At 39.2% G+C, this 16,917-nt stretch overlaps 1 protein-coding gene across 2 annotated transcripts in view; it reads right to left on the bottom strand.

Annotated features, from left to right (window-relative positions):
- Dnajc1 (DnaJ heat shock protein family (Hsp40) member C1) overlaps positions 1 to 15,077 on the bottom strand; it is a 152,830-nt gene extending 137,753 nt beyond the window's left edge. The window contains exon 1 of one of the 2 annotated variants that reach the window (XM_040755442.1): positions 14,577 to 15,077. In XM_040755442.1, coding sequence (XP_040611376.1) covers positions 14,577 to 14,780 — 204 coding nt within the window. In that variant the 5' untranslated portion in view covers positions 14,781 to 15,077. The remainder of the gene's footprint in view (positions 1 to 14,576) is intronic. The other variant, XM_040755441.1, reaches the window with a different exon arrangement.
- Between the last annotated feature and the right edge of the window lie 1,840 nt (positions 15,078 to 16,917).

Raw genomic sequence — 16,917 nt, 5'->3', positions numbered from 1 at the left:
AGATCTGCACAACAATCCCAAAGTCTCTGTCTACATCATGGCAGCCAGTTTGGAGCAGTTGCACAATCCACACATCTGTACACTGGAGCTCTGTTTCAAAAGCAGAGCTCTAACAGTTTCTGGGATTATTTATAATTAGGTTCATTTCATGGCCCATATTACCAAAAGTGGCAAACTCAAAATTATCTTATTTTTCCAGAAATCTCCTATTGCTGATTTGATGAGCCCTAGCAATTACTTACAGTAACCCCAAGAAGACAAGTGACGAAAACAAGTAACCTCTCACAACTGCCCATATTCTTTTTTTTATGACTCCACTGTGTGTAAAACTAGTTATTTTCCTGTGTATTTTATAAGGCATCATAGAAAAACTGACATTCATCAGTGCTCCAAAAGAAGGTAGTGAATGAATTTTTAAGTAGGAATAAGAATTATGGTTTGAGTATTACATAAGAATACACTATGGAGCATTATTATGCAAATTATCTCCTAATCCTTTTAGATGTAATCAGGCAAGCTGGATAACCATTTATCTTGGTGTGCTACAGAAGAATCCTCTACAAGGGTAAAGACATTGGTGAGGTTTTTCCAACCTCAGAATTCTAGTGCTGGTTCTTTGTTATTTTGTCCTTGGTTTTCCCTCAAGTTGATGTATTTTCAACATAATTTTTGAGAATTTCACACATACATACAATGTATTTTAATCATATTCATCTATGACTTTCCCTAACTCTTCTAGATCACTATCTATCTACCTACCTATCTTCCATTTAGTCCAATTTCTTTCTTTCTGTCTATCTGTCTGTCTATCTATCTATCTATCTATCTATCTATCTATCTATCTATCATCTTCCACAGAGTCTTATTTGTGCTACCCATATACCCATGAGTGTGAGGCCCTCCAATGAAGCACCTTTAACATTTCAGACTCTTAATGCAATTTCTTTCTTGTACAGTTATGTAGATGTAAAAAGTGTCAGATTATGATATACTTCTTTTCGTTGACTACTTATGAAACTATAGAAGGTAAGGGAAAGGATGAGCAATTAATAAAGCAGACCAAAGTAAAGCACTATTCATTGGAAGATATGAAGAGATGACACAGGCAACCACTACAACAAAATGGCCGCAGAACTGCTCATTGGTATTGAAGAGCTAAAAGACTGGCACAAATATTAACTTAATCTAGATATCTCCTTTGAAAAATATCTAATTAAAGACATTTTAATAATCAAAGAAGGTGACAACAGGGGATATACTGCATCTTTAATAGCTACCTATATATGAGATTGGGTAAGTGACAGGATAAAGAGGGAAACTCAAAGTTAAAATTACAAAGTATAAACACTGGTAATTCTTGGTACACAGAATCAGTGCTGGGAGATGTTCAAGGGGTAAAGCATGTGCCACATGAGCACGAGGACTACAGTTTGCATTTCTGTAAGTGCCAGGGTAGATGTGGCTTCCTGCTTGTAATCCCAGCACTTGGGAGGGAGACACAGGGGATCCCCACAGCAAGCTGGCTAGCTAGACTGGCCAACTTTACAACTGAAAGTCCTTGCTTCTGTGACTGGCTAAAATGTGATTCAGGAAAACGCCCTATGTCAACCTCTGCCCTCCACTTGTGCACCCCCGCCCCCCCCTAAGAATACAAAAACAAAATTATAGAATCATAAAATATACCAGGCAATTCAGCAAAAGCAAATGACCAATTTAAATCAAACATTACTTAAAAATCATCCCAATCAAACAGGCCTGTTTATAGACATTGAGATAACCATTGTACCCTGGAGAATAGCATGAACCTATCAAGCAATGTTTTAGAGAACAAAATATGTATAAAATGTACAAACAACTAAGTAGGAAGATGATATCTAGCATAAATAGAGCAATCCTAAAACGAGCAAAGAAAACACCCTTCACACTAGGACTGGTGAGATGGCTCGGCAGATAAAATGCACCTGCTGTCAAGCTTGACAACCTGTATTCAACCCTTAAGACCACATGGTGGAAGGAGAGAACCCATTCCTCAAAGTTGTCCTCTGACTTCCAAGCACACGGTTGTGATACAGATAGACAGGCATGCACACATACACCACATACACACACACACACACACAGAGTAAAAAAAAAGGAAAGAAAACTACAAACTTGACAAAGCAAAAACAGTAATTAGAAGTCTACTCAAAATATTCAACTATATCTAAGCACACAGAAATTGCTATTCTCAAAGGCTGTGTTATCTAACTCATGCTATCCAATATCCATAGGTGAGCACTTGAAATATGCTAGAACTGAGAAACTAAAATTTTAGTTTTAATTTATATTTAAATTTAACAACATTCTAGCCAAATTTCAAGCATGCTTAGAACAATATGTTTGTGATTTGCAACATCAACCATATATCACACAGATCAAATATTTTCAATAAAACTTAGTATCAGAAGGGAGATGTGCTAGACATATAAATGTAAAATATACATCATATTTTAAAGTCTAGTACAAAATGCTAGACTCTGAAATATCTTGTAAATAAAGCTGTGTGTGTGTGTGTGTGTGTGTGTGTGTGTGTGTGTGTGTGTGTGTGTGTGTGTTGCTACAGTTAAAATCATGGTAGACCATACCTGTAATCTCAGGACTCACCAGTTCAAAATTAGCATGACTTAAATGGCAAGATCAACTCCAGTCTGAACTACACAGCAACACTCTATTTCAAAAGATATGTGTTTGTGGAAGGAAGGCATCCAAGTAGTAGAACACTTGCATGTGCAAGGCCTTGGATTCAATCCATAGGGTTACAAATAAAACCCAAAATGTTGAGTATTGTTGACATATGAATTTAAATTAAATATACTATTAAAGCTAATTTCGTGTTTATATCTTTTATTTTCTAAATTACATCTGTTGCTGGTATCTTTCACAAAGTATTGTTCTCCACTATCTGTCAGAAATCAGAGTGTCTACTATGCAAGATTTGTAAGTAGAATATTTCTTCTCTCCTAGTGCATAAAGCATTACTTTAGGCTATTCAAGATATATATTTTATATGTTACAAACTCGTTTGTCTTTTCATTCAGTAAATGGCATTGGATCACTAGACCACCAAGAATCTTTTATATCAGTTCCAGGACCCCCGGAGATCTCAGAATGTAGGGGTGCTCAAGTGCTTTATAGGAAAGGAAGTAGTATCTGTACACAACACGCTTTCTCCCGTGTACCTCACGTCATCTCTAGAAGGGTTAGAGATAGCACTCAGCTGCAAAGAACACTTGCTGCTTTCACAGAAGACCTGGGTTTCATTCCCAGCATCCACATAGCAATTCACAACCAGCTGTAACTCTTAGTTTCAGAGGATCTAACACCTTCTTCTGGTCTCCAGAGACACCAAGCACACAAGTGGCGCCCAGACATACATGTCTGCAAAACACTCATTACACATAAAATACAAATAAATCTTAAAAACTACTTAAGTTATCTTCAGATTAATTACAATACTGTACACAATACAAATACCATATAGATAGTTGTTATATTGTATCACTCAGGAAAATGACTAAGTCTGTACATATTCAGCACACACACAATTTTTCCCAAATATTAAGTATATGAATCCCTTATCTGTAACTGAACTATATTCCTCTGAATTAGTGCAGACTCATAACATTTAGTCAGTATTCTGCTATCTAAGGTAAATAATAAAGTGATTAAATTACATTAATGTTAAAAACTTTGGCTCTTCCTTTGGCTTGATTCCTGGACTCATGTTAATGCTTTTATTTCTATGACAGCTAAATGAGAGTCTTTAGTTTACAAAAAGTTTTGATAAACCTAATTTGAAGGAGACATATATATATGTATATATATATATATATATATATATATATATATATATAGTCACAACCACACATAAACCAAGGTGCTCCCCAAAAGGCTTATGTGTAATGTAAGACACACTAAAGTAAACACATAGGACAACCTGGGGCAGATATCACTACCTCAGTACACTCATATCCAGTGAATAATTGGGAAGCTCAGTTCAAGGTTCCTACAGAACACTGCGGGAAATCTCTGGCTCATATTTTTACCTGTCTTACACTATATTCTTACTTATACCTACAGTTGTGAAAAATACAACCCCACAACATTTTTAATGGCAATATCCGAAAAAGACCACAAGATGGAGATATTACTCCATTATTTTTAATATTTGTATTTATACATTTTTTTCATTCTTTTCCCCAAAGGTTAGTTACTCCAATACATTCTTTTACCAAAAAAGGCTTTGCACATGCTAGACAAGTACTCTACCACTGAGTGCAGTTAGTTATTTCCCTTTTTTGAGTGAGGTTTTGCTATTCAGCTCAGAATGGCCTTAACCTTACCATGTAAGGCAGGCTGGTTTTGAACTGGTGATCCTAGGTGCTGGAATTACAGTGCCCTACCATGCCTGCCTTGAAAAAAATTACTGACAGGGGCTGAGGATGTACCTTGCTAGTAGAGTACTTGTTCTACATTCAGATCTCTTCATCAACATAAACAGTGTTTTTCAGAGCTTGCCAACTTAATTTCATAACCAAATTTAGCTCCAAATGACTATTAACTATTGCCAAAAGTCAAATCAACTTAAAGATTTATTTACAATGAAGATAATGTAAAAAATTTTGTGCTATGGACTTTGAAGACAATTCAAAACCACTAAGTTTTGCTTTTTTTTTTTAAGTCAGCACTGTTGAAAACTGAAGCTTTGCACAATAACCACTTTCACAATCAACCTACATTAAAGGTAAAATACATCTAACAGTGTGATACCACAAGTATATTCCATAGAGCTACTATGAAAATTACAACATCGTAATCACTTGCACTTCATCTAATATTTAAAGTAATTTGCTTTACTTAAACCAGGAAGCCTATTTCCTACTGTAGATAAAAGACCCATTTTAAAAAATTCCCTAAGATACAACTAACTGCAAATAAAATCACAATTTTCAGCTTTAGTATAGATAAAAGATCCGTACAAAAATAATGTAAAATATAATTAACTAAAAGCAAAGTCACAATTCCTAACTTTCCTACATTGCTCTTATTGTCCCTTAACTCCCATAAATCAACTCAAGCCACCAATTATTTTTGGGGGGAGAGGGGGATTATGAAACATGGTTTCTATGTGGCTTTGGAGGTTGTCCTGGAACTAGCTCTTGTAGACCAGGCTGGTCTGGAACTCACAGAGATCTGCCTGCCTCTGCCTCCCAGAGAGTGCTGGAATTAAAGGCGTGTGACTCCACCGCCTAGCTAAATCACCAACTATTAACACAAAATACCACTTAAAACCCAAAAAGGAACATAAAAATAAATATTAATCTTTATTTTTTAAGACAGGGTTTTTCTATGTAGCTCTAGATAGTTTGGAACTCAGTGTGTAGACCATACTGGCCCTAAATTTGAAAGAAGTCTATTTGTCTACCAAGTGCTGGAATTACAGATATGTGCCACTATACCCCAAATAAATACTAATATTTTATTTGTTTATTTACTTACATGGTTTTTCTAGACAAGGTTTCTCTGTGTATCCCTGGCTGTCCTGGAACTCACTCTGTAGACAAGGCTGGCCTCTCACAGAGATTTGCCTGCTTCTGCCTCCTAAATGTTAAGATTAAAGGCGTGTGCCACCACCACCTGGCTAATACTAATCTTTTAAACAAAAGTGAAAATAATTGCTGATAAAATTTGCAATTTCTAAATTTCTAAAAGTCAGAAATTTATTGGTAATATACAAATCTAACTGATCATGGAATATCTCCCAAACCTTACTTTTTTCAGTATCGATCAAATTCTAAAGGACTGGCTAGAAATAAGTTTCTATCTTTCTTAGCTGACAGTTTTAAACCCTCAGACTTCCCTATGGTCCAGTAAATGACAATGGTGATGTCTTCCTTCTGATCTCAATTTAATGTTCACAATATAATACCACATAGCTTTATAAAATTCTTGTGCCTTTTATAATCAGGAGTTTATGTATTCCTGAATTTGTTTAACTAAAGAAATTATTACCTTGTAGAATTATTTTGTTCTCAGGGGCATTTGGATACTGCATGTCCTTTATTTTATTCTTGATCTTAGACTTAGTTTAATATTAAACAACTCAATTCTACTCCTGACTGTACACAAACTAATGGCTACTGCCGTACTAGCAGCTATTAAAATAGGCACTCATTCAATAATGAAGTTATTTACTGTTTTATGCACATTTTATAAGCAAAAGTGCAAATGTTTGCCCTTGCTTTTGCAATATGCCTGATTACATATGAGAACCCAGCTACTGAGTGGTGGTAAACAGGAATACTTATTGAAAAAGTAAATGGATGCTAACTTTATTTTAGTATCTAATAGATAAAGAATGAAACACAAATTCTAGATTAAATATCTAATTTAAGTACTAATGGTCAGATCCCCATCTCCATCAGTAAGTGTAACTAATACTATCAAACCCAAATATTCAACTCTTAAAATATGTTATTTTAAAAAGAGTGAAAATATTTCACATTCATTTGTATAGGACCCATCTTTCACAAATAAATGCTTTATGACAATAAAGATTGATTTCCACAAATTGCATATGACTATTGCTTTGTTATAATAGTTACCAAGGTCTTACTTCCCACAATTACAAGCCTCCCTTCACTCTAACTCCATTTCTTTATCTCTTTATCACACTATTCAAAAAAGGCTTTAGAGCAATTTTAATGATACACAAAATTCACTGACACCATCACCACCCAAATATAGCAATAATGCCTGTCTTAGGAAATATTTTAAAAGTATTAAAGTAACAGTTCTTCGCTGATAGAAAATCTCACAAATCTGGGAACCCACTGACCCTGATAACAGGCATCTTATAAAAGTACTTGTTAGCCGGGCGGTGGTGGTGCACGCCTTTAATCCCAGCACTCGGGAGGCAGAGGCAGGCGGATCTCTGTGAGTTCGAGGCTGGGCTGGACCAATAGCCTCCAAAACAATACAGAGAAACCCTGTCTTGAAAAACCAAAAAAAAAAAAAAAAAAAAAAAAAGTACTTGTTACTCTTACCTGCCACAAATACTCTCCCCTCACTAACCCTCAAACCAAATACTGACTTTTACTTCCATCCTATGATCTACTTCACTCTGAACCTTGAGAAAAGTGGGATTTTTGAAATCTGTCACTAAGGTGCTGACTGACCTATTATTCAACAAGACGTTAAAATAGATCTCTTAATGCGTGGTGAGTTCTGTGAGTTCAAGGCTAGCCTGGACTATATATAGAGCTGGTTCCAGGGCAGCCAAGGCTACACAAAGAAGCCCTGTCTTGAAAAACAAAACAAAAGAATAGATAGACCTCAATGAGTAATTCCACCCATAAAAGACAATTTCAGTTTTCCAATTCAATGTAATTATTGCCTATGGAAGTAAAAGGTAAAATATCTGAGTGTTCTACTGTTTGGCACTGAAAAAGACTACAAACACCAGAAAAGGCAGCTAGAAAGTTTCTGATCTGTCAGCTCTAGATTGTATGTGGCAAAATTTCTGCAACAAACTTGCCTTTCGCTATAAAATGTGCTTAGGTAATCCTCACTAAGCTACACTAAGCCTTTTGTACACAAGAAAAATAAACTAATTATAATAATCACATCTGATTCAAAGCTGTATATAATTAAATAAGTATTTATCCATCTCTAAGTCTATACACAATATGCCAACATGAGAAATACAGTTGAAGGGTGATCTACCATTCTAGAGTTTGCATATTTCCCTTCCTCTAAATTAAGACATAATTCCAGATCATAATAAAAAGGAGGCTAATTATACAAAAAATTTACAAGGAAATAAATGCTTAAAGACTGAACTGCACACTAGCATCACAAGTGCAATGGAAATCACAATACAAATAATTAGATATAACTGGTAACTACAATGCAGATGCACCAGTCAACTATGAAAAGCATCTTCATTTTTCAAAAAAGGGCTGTGTTAGAGTTTAAGATGGCCAGTTAATGAGTCTCCTTTTCCATCCAAAAAACAGAAGACACAAGCAAGGCACAGAGAGAACGTATGGCACATTTATTACTAATGAAGCAATTGGAGAATATTTGCTGATTTTTAAAATAAAAATGAACTATTTATTCTTGGCTAGAATATTCTATTAAATTACTGGTCCCACAAGATAATTACAAAAAGAAAAAGAAAAAAAAAAACGAGAGTTGTCACAGATTCCATGATAAATATGGGAGTCCAAGAAACTTTTAGATGAAACATAAATATTATGCAGAGATCTAGAATTTAAGTTAGATTCAAGATTTTCAAAAGCATATCCTCCTTCCTGCACTGAATTCAACTTTCCATCCCCATCTCTTTGAAAAGATGCAACAGTCACATTGGAGTGCCCTATGAACAATTAAAAAGCATTCTAAGAACAAGCTGAACCACTGACTCACCCTCTACCAAAGACTTCTCAAGTCCTTTTCTAACTTTTTAGAACATCTTGAAATACATACAGAGTCCTGTGCTTAAAAAAAAATCCCATTATATAGGTGTAACCCGTTGTTGAGTAAAAACTGTCAAAAAAGTACTTATTTGGGGAATTGCAATTTAGTTTTTGTTATAATATTTATAGGGTTTCATCATTATTTCATTCAGTGTATACTGCAGGTGCCTCTAAAATCCACCTTTTCTAAAAAATGAGATAACTCTAAAAACTACCTGAGGTCATAAAGCTAGAAGATGGTATGGTCCAAAATCTAAAAGCCACGTTTATTACAACTATACAACTGTAAGACAAAGGATGCAATCAGAACCGTCTAATTTCTGGTGTCCAATTCTTCTGTCTTCTCTCCTGAATCCACTAGCTCACTGGAATAGCTCTTACTGAGGTAGCCAATGACCTATGCTAAGTCCAGCCAATTCTCAGAACCATCTTATTTGAATCTTCATCATTTTACTCAGCTGATTACTCTCTGAGATGTTTGCTCTAGTTGACTTGAAAGACATCACTTTTTTTTTGCTTGCCTTTCCTATCTTCCTCACTGGCTTTTTATCTGTCTGGCTCAGACTTCTTCCCTTATCTTTTAGATTCGTTCTTTTGGATAAACTCATCCAGTTATGTGGTTTCAAGATACCTTCTAGGTACCAAGAACTGTTTCATATCCACAGCCCAAAATTTTCCATTTGAACTCCAGACCTGAATAACCAAACACCTACATGCCAGCCCTACTGTGTTGAACAGAAATGGCAAATTTAGTGTGACCAACACCAAGCTCTTGATTTTTCCCTCAACCAGAATCCTCAACCAGGCTTCTACAACTAAATAAGTTCAACTGCCTCTGTAACCTTTAGCACTGTCTTCAATCTCTCTTCTGTTAGAACCCACTTTCAACCCATCTATCCTAGTTTGCTTTCCTATTGTTGTGATAAAGACCATGACCAAAAGTAACTTAGGGATGAAAGGGTGTCTTTAACCTTGTAGCTTATATTCCATTATGAAGAGAAGTTAAAAGTGTAACTTGAGGCAGGAACTGAAGCAGAGGCTGTGGAGGAACCCTGCTTACTGGCTTTCTTCCTATGGCTTACTTAGCCTGCTTCCTTATATGGCCCAATACCACATGCCCAGAAGTGGCACCATCCACAGTAGGCTAAGCACTCTCATGCCAATCATTTATCAAGAAAATGTCCTAAAGACTTGCATACAGGCTAGTTTTATGGATGCATTTTCTCAAATGAAGGTCCTTCTCAGATGACTTTAGTCTACGTCAAGTTGGGGAAAACGAGCAAAGAAATAAAACAACTAACCAACACACCATCTGAGTGAAACCTTGTCAACTTTATGATCAAATTAAATCCAGAATCTAGTCACTTTATACCAATGTCACTGCTACCACCCAGGCCTATGTTACATTCTACACTACCATGATTTCTCTAAGTAACTAATGCCTTATAAACTATCTTTAACACAAAAACATGACAGATTTACTTCAAATCTGGTCAATAACCACTCCCCACCTTAATTATAAGCAAAAGTCAAAGTCCTAACAATGGCCTGCAAGCCCCTTTATGATCTGTCCTTACCACTTATGACTTGGAACTTATCTCCTGTTACTACTATCTATCACTCGGCTCCAGCCATACTGGCTGCCTTGCTATTCCTTCAAACATTCAACAAACTTCTGAGTAATGTTGTAATTTAAGAAAAGCCAAAGAGAAAGATGCCACAAGACAGGGTTCAAACAGAGGGAAAGGGATCATAAGAAGGGGGAAGGGGAGGGGGGAGACCTCTAGACAGGAGCAGCAAGAAAGAGGAGGAAAGAGGGGGAAAGAAAAGGGTGAGGGAGAGAAAGAGTGGAACAGAGAGGGAGAGGAAGAAAGAGAGAAGGATGGGAGGTGGGCAGGGCCTTTTAAAAGTGAACATAGTGAATACGCACAAGTGGTGCTCTTAGTGGCTGCTGCTGAGGACGTATCCTGTCAGAACTCCAAGGACAGGCCAGTACAAGTATGTGAATACTAACAAAAGGCCTGTACACTTACTCTCATCCTTGACTGCTTATCCACCATGCTGAATGCTCCTCCATCATGCTATAATCTGAATGCTTGAGTCCTTCCAAAATAGTACATGGAAATCCAATACCCACAGTAGTAAATACTAAGAGTGAGTGCATCTAACAATTGATAGATTATAAAGGTAGAGTCCTTGTAAATGGAATTAATGCCTTATAACTTATAATGTCCTTCAGAAGCCTCTGGCCATCTGCTATTTTTCCTATTTGTGTTCTCACCCCCACTAATCTATTAAGCTAAATGAGGCTAAAGGTTTTATGCTTAAGATCCAGTAAACTAAATAAGTCTCCACTGAGTAAACAACATTGGGTAGTCTTTCTCCTGTTCTGTTCCTAACATCTATGAGTCAACAAAAGATTGTTTGGCCATGGCTTGACTGTCTCACACTGAACTTTAAACAGGTTGAGTTTATATCTACCAACTATCTGGTCCCTTGAAAGTCTTCGAAAGCTAAGATTCAAAGAACTTTCCAATCTATTTTTATGTGTCAAAAAAATAAAATTCCTTCTGGCTTTCTTTTTTATTTCAATACAGCTAAACACAGAAACAAAACTTAATTTTCTGGATTATTATCAAATTTTACCAAATCGTCTCAATTATCTATTCATAATTTCCCCATCTTTTCTTACAAAGTTAAGGTTTCTAGTTGTCCATACTGACTAATTTACTGTAAATTAAATAGCATGAAATTAAAAACCACAATTGTGCACAAATAAGGCTACATTAGCTAATTTAATATTTTTAAGTATGTATAAAGTATATAGATTTGTACATGTGAGTGAGTACCATACCCTCAGAGGCCAAAACAGAGTGTCAGATCTCCTACAACTGAATTGTGAACAGTTGGGAGCTGAAAAACACAGGTGCTAGGAACTGAACTCCATTCCTCTACAAGATCAGCAAGTGCTCCTAGGTGCTGAGCTATCTCTCTGGCCAATAGATAATTTAAATTTGAAATCACTTCTGCTAAGTCTCTGTGTTCTCATTCTCTCCACCATTTTTTTGCTTCTTTGTTTGCTTGCTTTTGGGGGGGCAGGGCAGGGTTCCAGACAGGGTTTCTCTGTGTAACAGCTCTGGCTGTCCTGGAAGTGGCTATGTAGACCAGGCTGGCCTCAAGCTCAGAGATCTGCCTGCCTCTGCCTCCTGAGTGAGGTGATTAAAGGTGTGCACCATCACTGCCCAGCCTTTGTATTCTCTTAAAGAAGCTTTATTTCTACCAACAAATCAAAAGCATTGTCAAGACTTTCTTTATTGGTTGTTGTCTTAACTTGTTTTCTGTTGCTGTGACAAAACCCTGACAAAACAAACTTAAGGAAGAAAACTGTTTTTTGGCTTACATTTCCACTCACAGTCCATCTTTGAAATATGTCAAGGCAGGAACTGAAGCAGAGACCAGGCAGGCATGCTACTTACTGGCTTCTAACATATAACTTAGGACCACCCGCCCAGGAATGGCACTACACACAGTGGGCTGGGCCCTCCAACATCAATCATTAGTCAAGAAAATGCTCCCACAAACTTGCCTACAGACCAATCTAATCCAGGCATTTTTCTCAATTGAGATTCCCTCTTCAAAGATGACTCTAGCTTGGGTCAAGTTGACAAAATACTAGCCAGCACAGTTATACATAATACTCTCACTAGCTACAGAATTTAACCAATTTTAATGAATACTAAATAAGTATTCTCAATATTAAAGTGAGTCATAAGCAAGCAAGATGGCTCAGTAGTTAAAAGGTACCTGCTGCCAAGCTTAATCCCTGGGACCCTCATGGAAAGAGAACACCAACTCCCAAGAGCTATCCTCTGACCTTCCATGGCGCGTGCACAGATAGATAGATAGATAGATAGATAGATAGATAGATAGATAGATAGATAGATAGATAGATAGATAGATTCAATAAAGAATACTCCTGGTGTTGGAGAGGTAGCTCAGTGGTTAAGATTACTGTCTGCTCTCTCAAAGGCTTGACTCCCAACAGCCACATGGCAGCTCACACTGTCTGTAATTCCAGGGGATTAGATGGCCTCTTCTGGCCTCTGTGGGTACCAGGCACACATATGATGAACACACATACATGGGGCAAAACACCCATGAACATTAAAAACAAAACAAAAAACTAGAGCAGCATTGTGACATGATACTAAAAAAAATGTATAAGCACACTGACAGAGGTATACACACACCAAGATGGAAAGGACTAGGCCAGATGTAGTGGCACATGCCTTCAATTCCAGTAGTCCTTGAGCTAGGCTGATGGAGATCTGTGACTTTGAGGTTAGCCCAGTCTACCTCGTAAGTACCAGGCAAGCCAATGCACCACCTTGGGGGTGGTGGTAAGGGGCTACCTAACCTAAATAAAATAAAATCAAATGGAAAATTTTTAGAAGGAATTATTTCCTGTGCTAATCTAAATAAAAAAAATTACAAAGTAAAATGAATCTTCTGGCCTGATATAATGGAAAAAGCCTGTAATCTCAACACCCAGAAGGAGCCTAAGGCTGGAGAATAAAGGTTTAGAGGATAGCTTGAGATACATAGTAAGACCTTGTCTCAAAAACCCAAACCCAGGCAGGTGGTGGTGGCACTCGCCTTTAGAGGATCTCTGAGTTCCAGGACAGCCAGGACTACACTGCATAGTCACTTACTTTGGAAATGAGGCATATTTTTTGTATCTGTGAACAGGAAGTGACACCAGGTAACACTTTACAGTTACCACAAAACCACTTGTATTTAAGAATTTGAGATGTGACTTTAATCCCAGCACTCGGGAGGCAGAGGCAGGCGGATCTCTGTGAGTTCGAGGCCAGGCTGGACTGACTGCCTCCAAAACAATACAGAGAAACCCTGTCTCGTAAAACCAAAAAAAAAAAAAAAAAAAAAAAAGAATTTGAGATGTGAAATACTCATAATTCTTACAAAAATTTGAACTGTAAAGTTCAGCTCCATGGCAATTTTATACTCAGTAATTTTATATGCAATCATGGAATTAAAAGGCAATGATTGAAAATTAAATTTCAAACCAGGTGTGGTGGCACAAGCCTTTAATCCCAGCACTTGGGATGCAGAGGCAGGCAGATTCCTGAGTTTGAGCCCAGCTTGGTTTACAAAGTGAGTTCCAGGACAGGCTCCAAAGCTACGCAGGAAACCCTGTCTCTAAAAACAAAAACAAAATTATATTTAATAGTTCAATTTAATTTCCTTTGAAAGTAGGAAGAGGTACATTCCCTAGCTAAATCCTGTTAAGTGTGTCTTTCTTTTTGAAAAGGCTCCACAACGTATGTATAGTGTGAAGGACTTAATCAGATCTTGGGAAATTCTGTCTTTCATTCCATAATCGTGAAGTTAGTAACATGTCTACTTTTTCTGTTCACTGTTTCAGGTAGATTCTGGATAAATACCAACACTTAATCGCAAGTTAAAGACCCAAGCTAAAACCAGAACAGAAAGGAATACAGGCAAAGACACATACACAGACTATCCTCGGCTTCTCTTCCCATATACCTCAAGCCCTGAAGGCTTAGCAGCTTCTCCTAGGAGGAGAGGAGGCTTCAAATTCTTCCAGATTTCTAACTGTAACACGAATACTAAGTAGCAGGCTATAACGATTACGAAATACAGTGCAAGGAAACTGCCAAGAGACGCTGGGCAAAACGTATTTCTTTCTTCCCAGAGAGGACGAGAGAGGAAGGCAGATGAAGTAAAAATATGTGTAAGTGGGAAGATGACAATTTGGGGTGACACATACTTACTGTGTCACACTTGAGAGTGGGTAAGCTTAAAAATGGTCTACCCACACCTCTCTTTCCTTCTTCTTCGGGCACAGCTTTTGGGGGTGGGGAAAGGATGGTCCCCAGAAGGCCAAAGAAAAGGTATCAGCATCCCCGAGCTGGTGGCCCCGTCCAGCCCGGCACTTAGACCAGAAGTTCCAAAGTCGGCGCGAGGGTGAGGGGCTGGGGAAGGGCTGGCGGCCGCCGCGGCCCGCGCGCTTACCTGCTGCACCCCGAGGAACTCGTAGAAGTTCAGCTGCACCTCCTCCACCAAGTCGAACAACTCCAGGTCTGCGCTCTCCCAGGCGCGCACCGGCCCCGCGGCCGCCAGCAGGAACAGCAGCAGCGGCCAAGCGGAGGACGACAGCGGCCCCGGGCGCCGGCGCTGGGGTATCCGCGCGGCTCCGAAGAAGCCGGGAACCCGCATCGCGCTGGGTTCCGAGAGGTCGGTGGCAGCCACGCCGTGTGCCGGCCGAGAGCGGGGACGTGGCGGGTGGCGCGGGCTGTGGGGACGGCGCCTGTCAGTCAGGAGCGCGGGCACCCGCCCGGAAGCTACTAGCCAGCCTGCCGGCCCGACGGGAGCACCGACCGACTCGGCGAGGACGGCAGGCCGGGCCTGCGGGAGCGGGGATCGGTCGCTCCGTCCCGGACCCTCGCCGCCGGCCTAGGAACAGCTGGGGAGCAAGCGCCGGCACCCAAGCTGCTGTGTGGGAGAGGCTTCCCCAGGCCTCAGCCTATCCCAGGCCTCGCTTCCGGTGACATCACGTCTCCTAGCAACTGTGAGGGCGGGGCCGGGGCCGGAAGTAGGAACGCCAGGCTCTCTGGCTCCCTCCCTCGGGGAAAACAACCTTTCTGTGGCGGGCGCGCTGAGTAACCACACGTGTGTCTGCACTCGCTAAGAGACAATTACATACCTCCTGAGCCCTGAACGCTTACCTGTAGGCTTTCCTCCCAGTGGCTTTCATCTTGCCGTTCTAAGTATGGACCATTTAAAGCATAGTTCAGGGTCGATGCACTGGTTAGGGCTTCTCTCGTGCATTTTATTATTCCATCAGTAAAGACAGGATGACTAAAACACACAGATCCACTCCAGTGTATTTAGAGGGGAAAACAAAAAAAATGAATTTAATCAAGAAAAAATGTTCTAGTTATAAATTAATATTTGCGGGTATATGTCATGTAAATAAACAGTCTGTAACTCCACTTCCAGGAGATCTGAAGCCCTCTTCTGGCCTCTGAAGGATCTTGCACACACGTGATACACATAAATTCAAGCAAGCAAACACATTCATATAAATAAATTTTATTCTTTTTTTTTTTTTTTTTGGTTTTACGAGACAGGGTTTCTGTGTTTTGGAGGCTGTCGGTCCAGCCTGGGCTCGAACTCACAGAGATCTGCCTGCCTCTGCCTCCCGAGTGCTGGGATTAAAGGCGTGCGCCACCAATGCCCGGCTAAATTTTATTCTTTTTAATCTTAAGTTTATTTATACCCTTTAAGTAAAACTAATCTTGGGACTAGAGTTGACTCAGTCACTAATACCACTTCTTGCTCTTGCAGAGGAGCTGAGTTCTGTTTCCAGTATCCGTGTTGGGGTAGCTCACAATCACCTGTAATTCAAGCTCCAGGGGATCCAACACCCTCTTCTGGCTTCCACAGGCCCCCCCCCGTGTTTATGTGTACATGCAGACACACACACACACGCACACACACACACAAACTTAGGAAATAAATCATTTTTAAAATACCTTCATCTTAACGCGGTGGTGGTGGACTATGCTTTTAATCCCAGCACTCTGGAGGCAGGGGAAGATAGAGCTTTGTGAGCTGAAGGACAGCCTGGTCTACAGAGCGAATTCCAGGACAGCCAGGGCTACACAGAGGGACCCTGTGTCGAATACTGGCTCCTCGTCTTTACCAAGTCCCTAAATTAAAGCTAATGTTTGGTTATTCAATGTGTGGAGTGTCAAAATAACATGGCAACAACAAAAAGTATTACTCAACATCCATCTTTTCTTTATTTGATCATCATATTGACTGCAATATTATTTGAAAGTGGTGCAATCTTTCCACAACTGTAGCAGTATTAGCCTGAGCTCTTAGGAGGCAGTCTAGCATTGACCTCTTGAACTCCATGGTGTCCTAGAACTCTGAGGACTTTCTCCATTTTCAGGAAGCTTATCAGTTTCTAAGGCCAGGCTGACAGAGAAGTAGAGTGTCAGCATAGTGCTTCTTACAGACAGAGGGATTGATCTCGAAGATTCTTCCTGTCCAGTTTCAATAACACTTTCTTCTCTGAGATGATGTTGTTACTGCTTCCTCTCCCTGCAAAGACCACTATTCAAATCTGGCATCCTTGTGTTAACCATTTTGCTACAAAAGACAAGGCAATTGAATAAATCTTTTGTTGAGTTCTAGGCTAAGGCAGCTGCCAGATTTCAGCTGTTTTCTTCCATGGTAACATTTGCTAATCCGAGGCATGGACTTGTTGGCTTTGGCCTGGTCAGAGGGACTTTGCACAGATAAAAGGAAACCAGTGAAATGTTTATTAAGAATTATATAATGG

Source organism: Mesocricetus auratus, unplaced genomic scaffold (genome assembly GCF_017639785.1).
Source record: "Mesocricetus auratus isolate SY011 unplaced genomic scaffold, BCM_Maur_2.0 Super-Scaffold_100013, whole genome shotgun sequence".
Taxonomy (NCBI): domain Eukaryota; kingdom Metazoa; phylum Chordata; class Mammalia; order Rodentia; family Cricetidae; genus Mesocricetus; species Mesocricetus auratus.
This window is presented reverse-complemented; position numbering and strand designations above follow the sequence as displayed.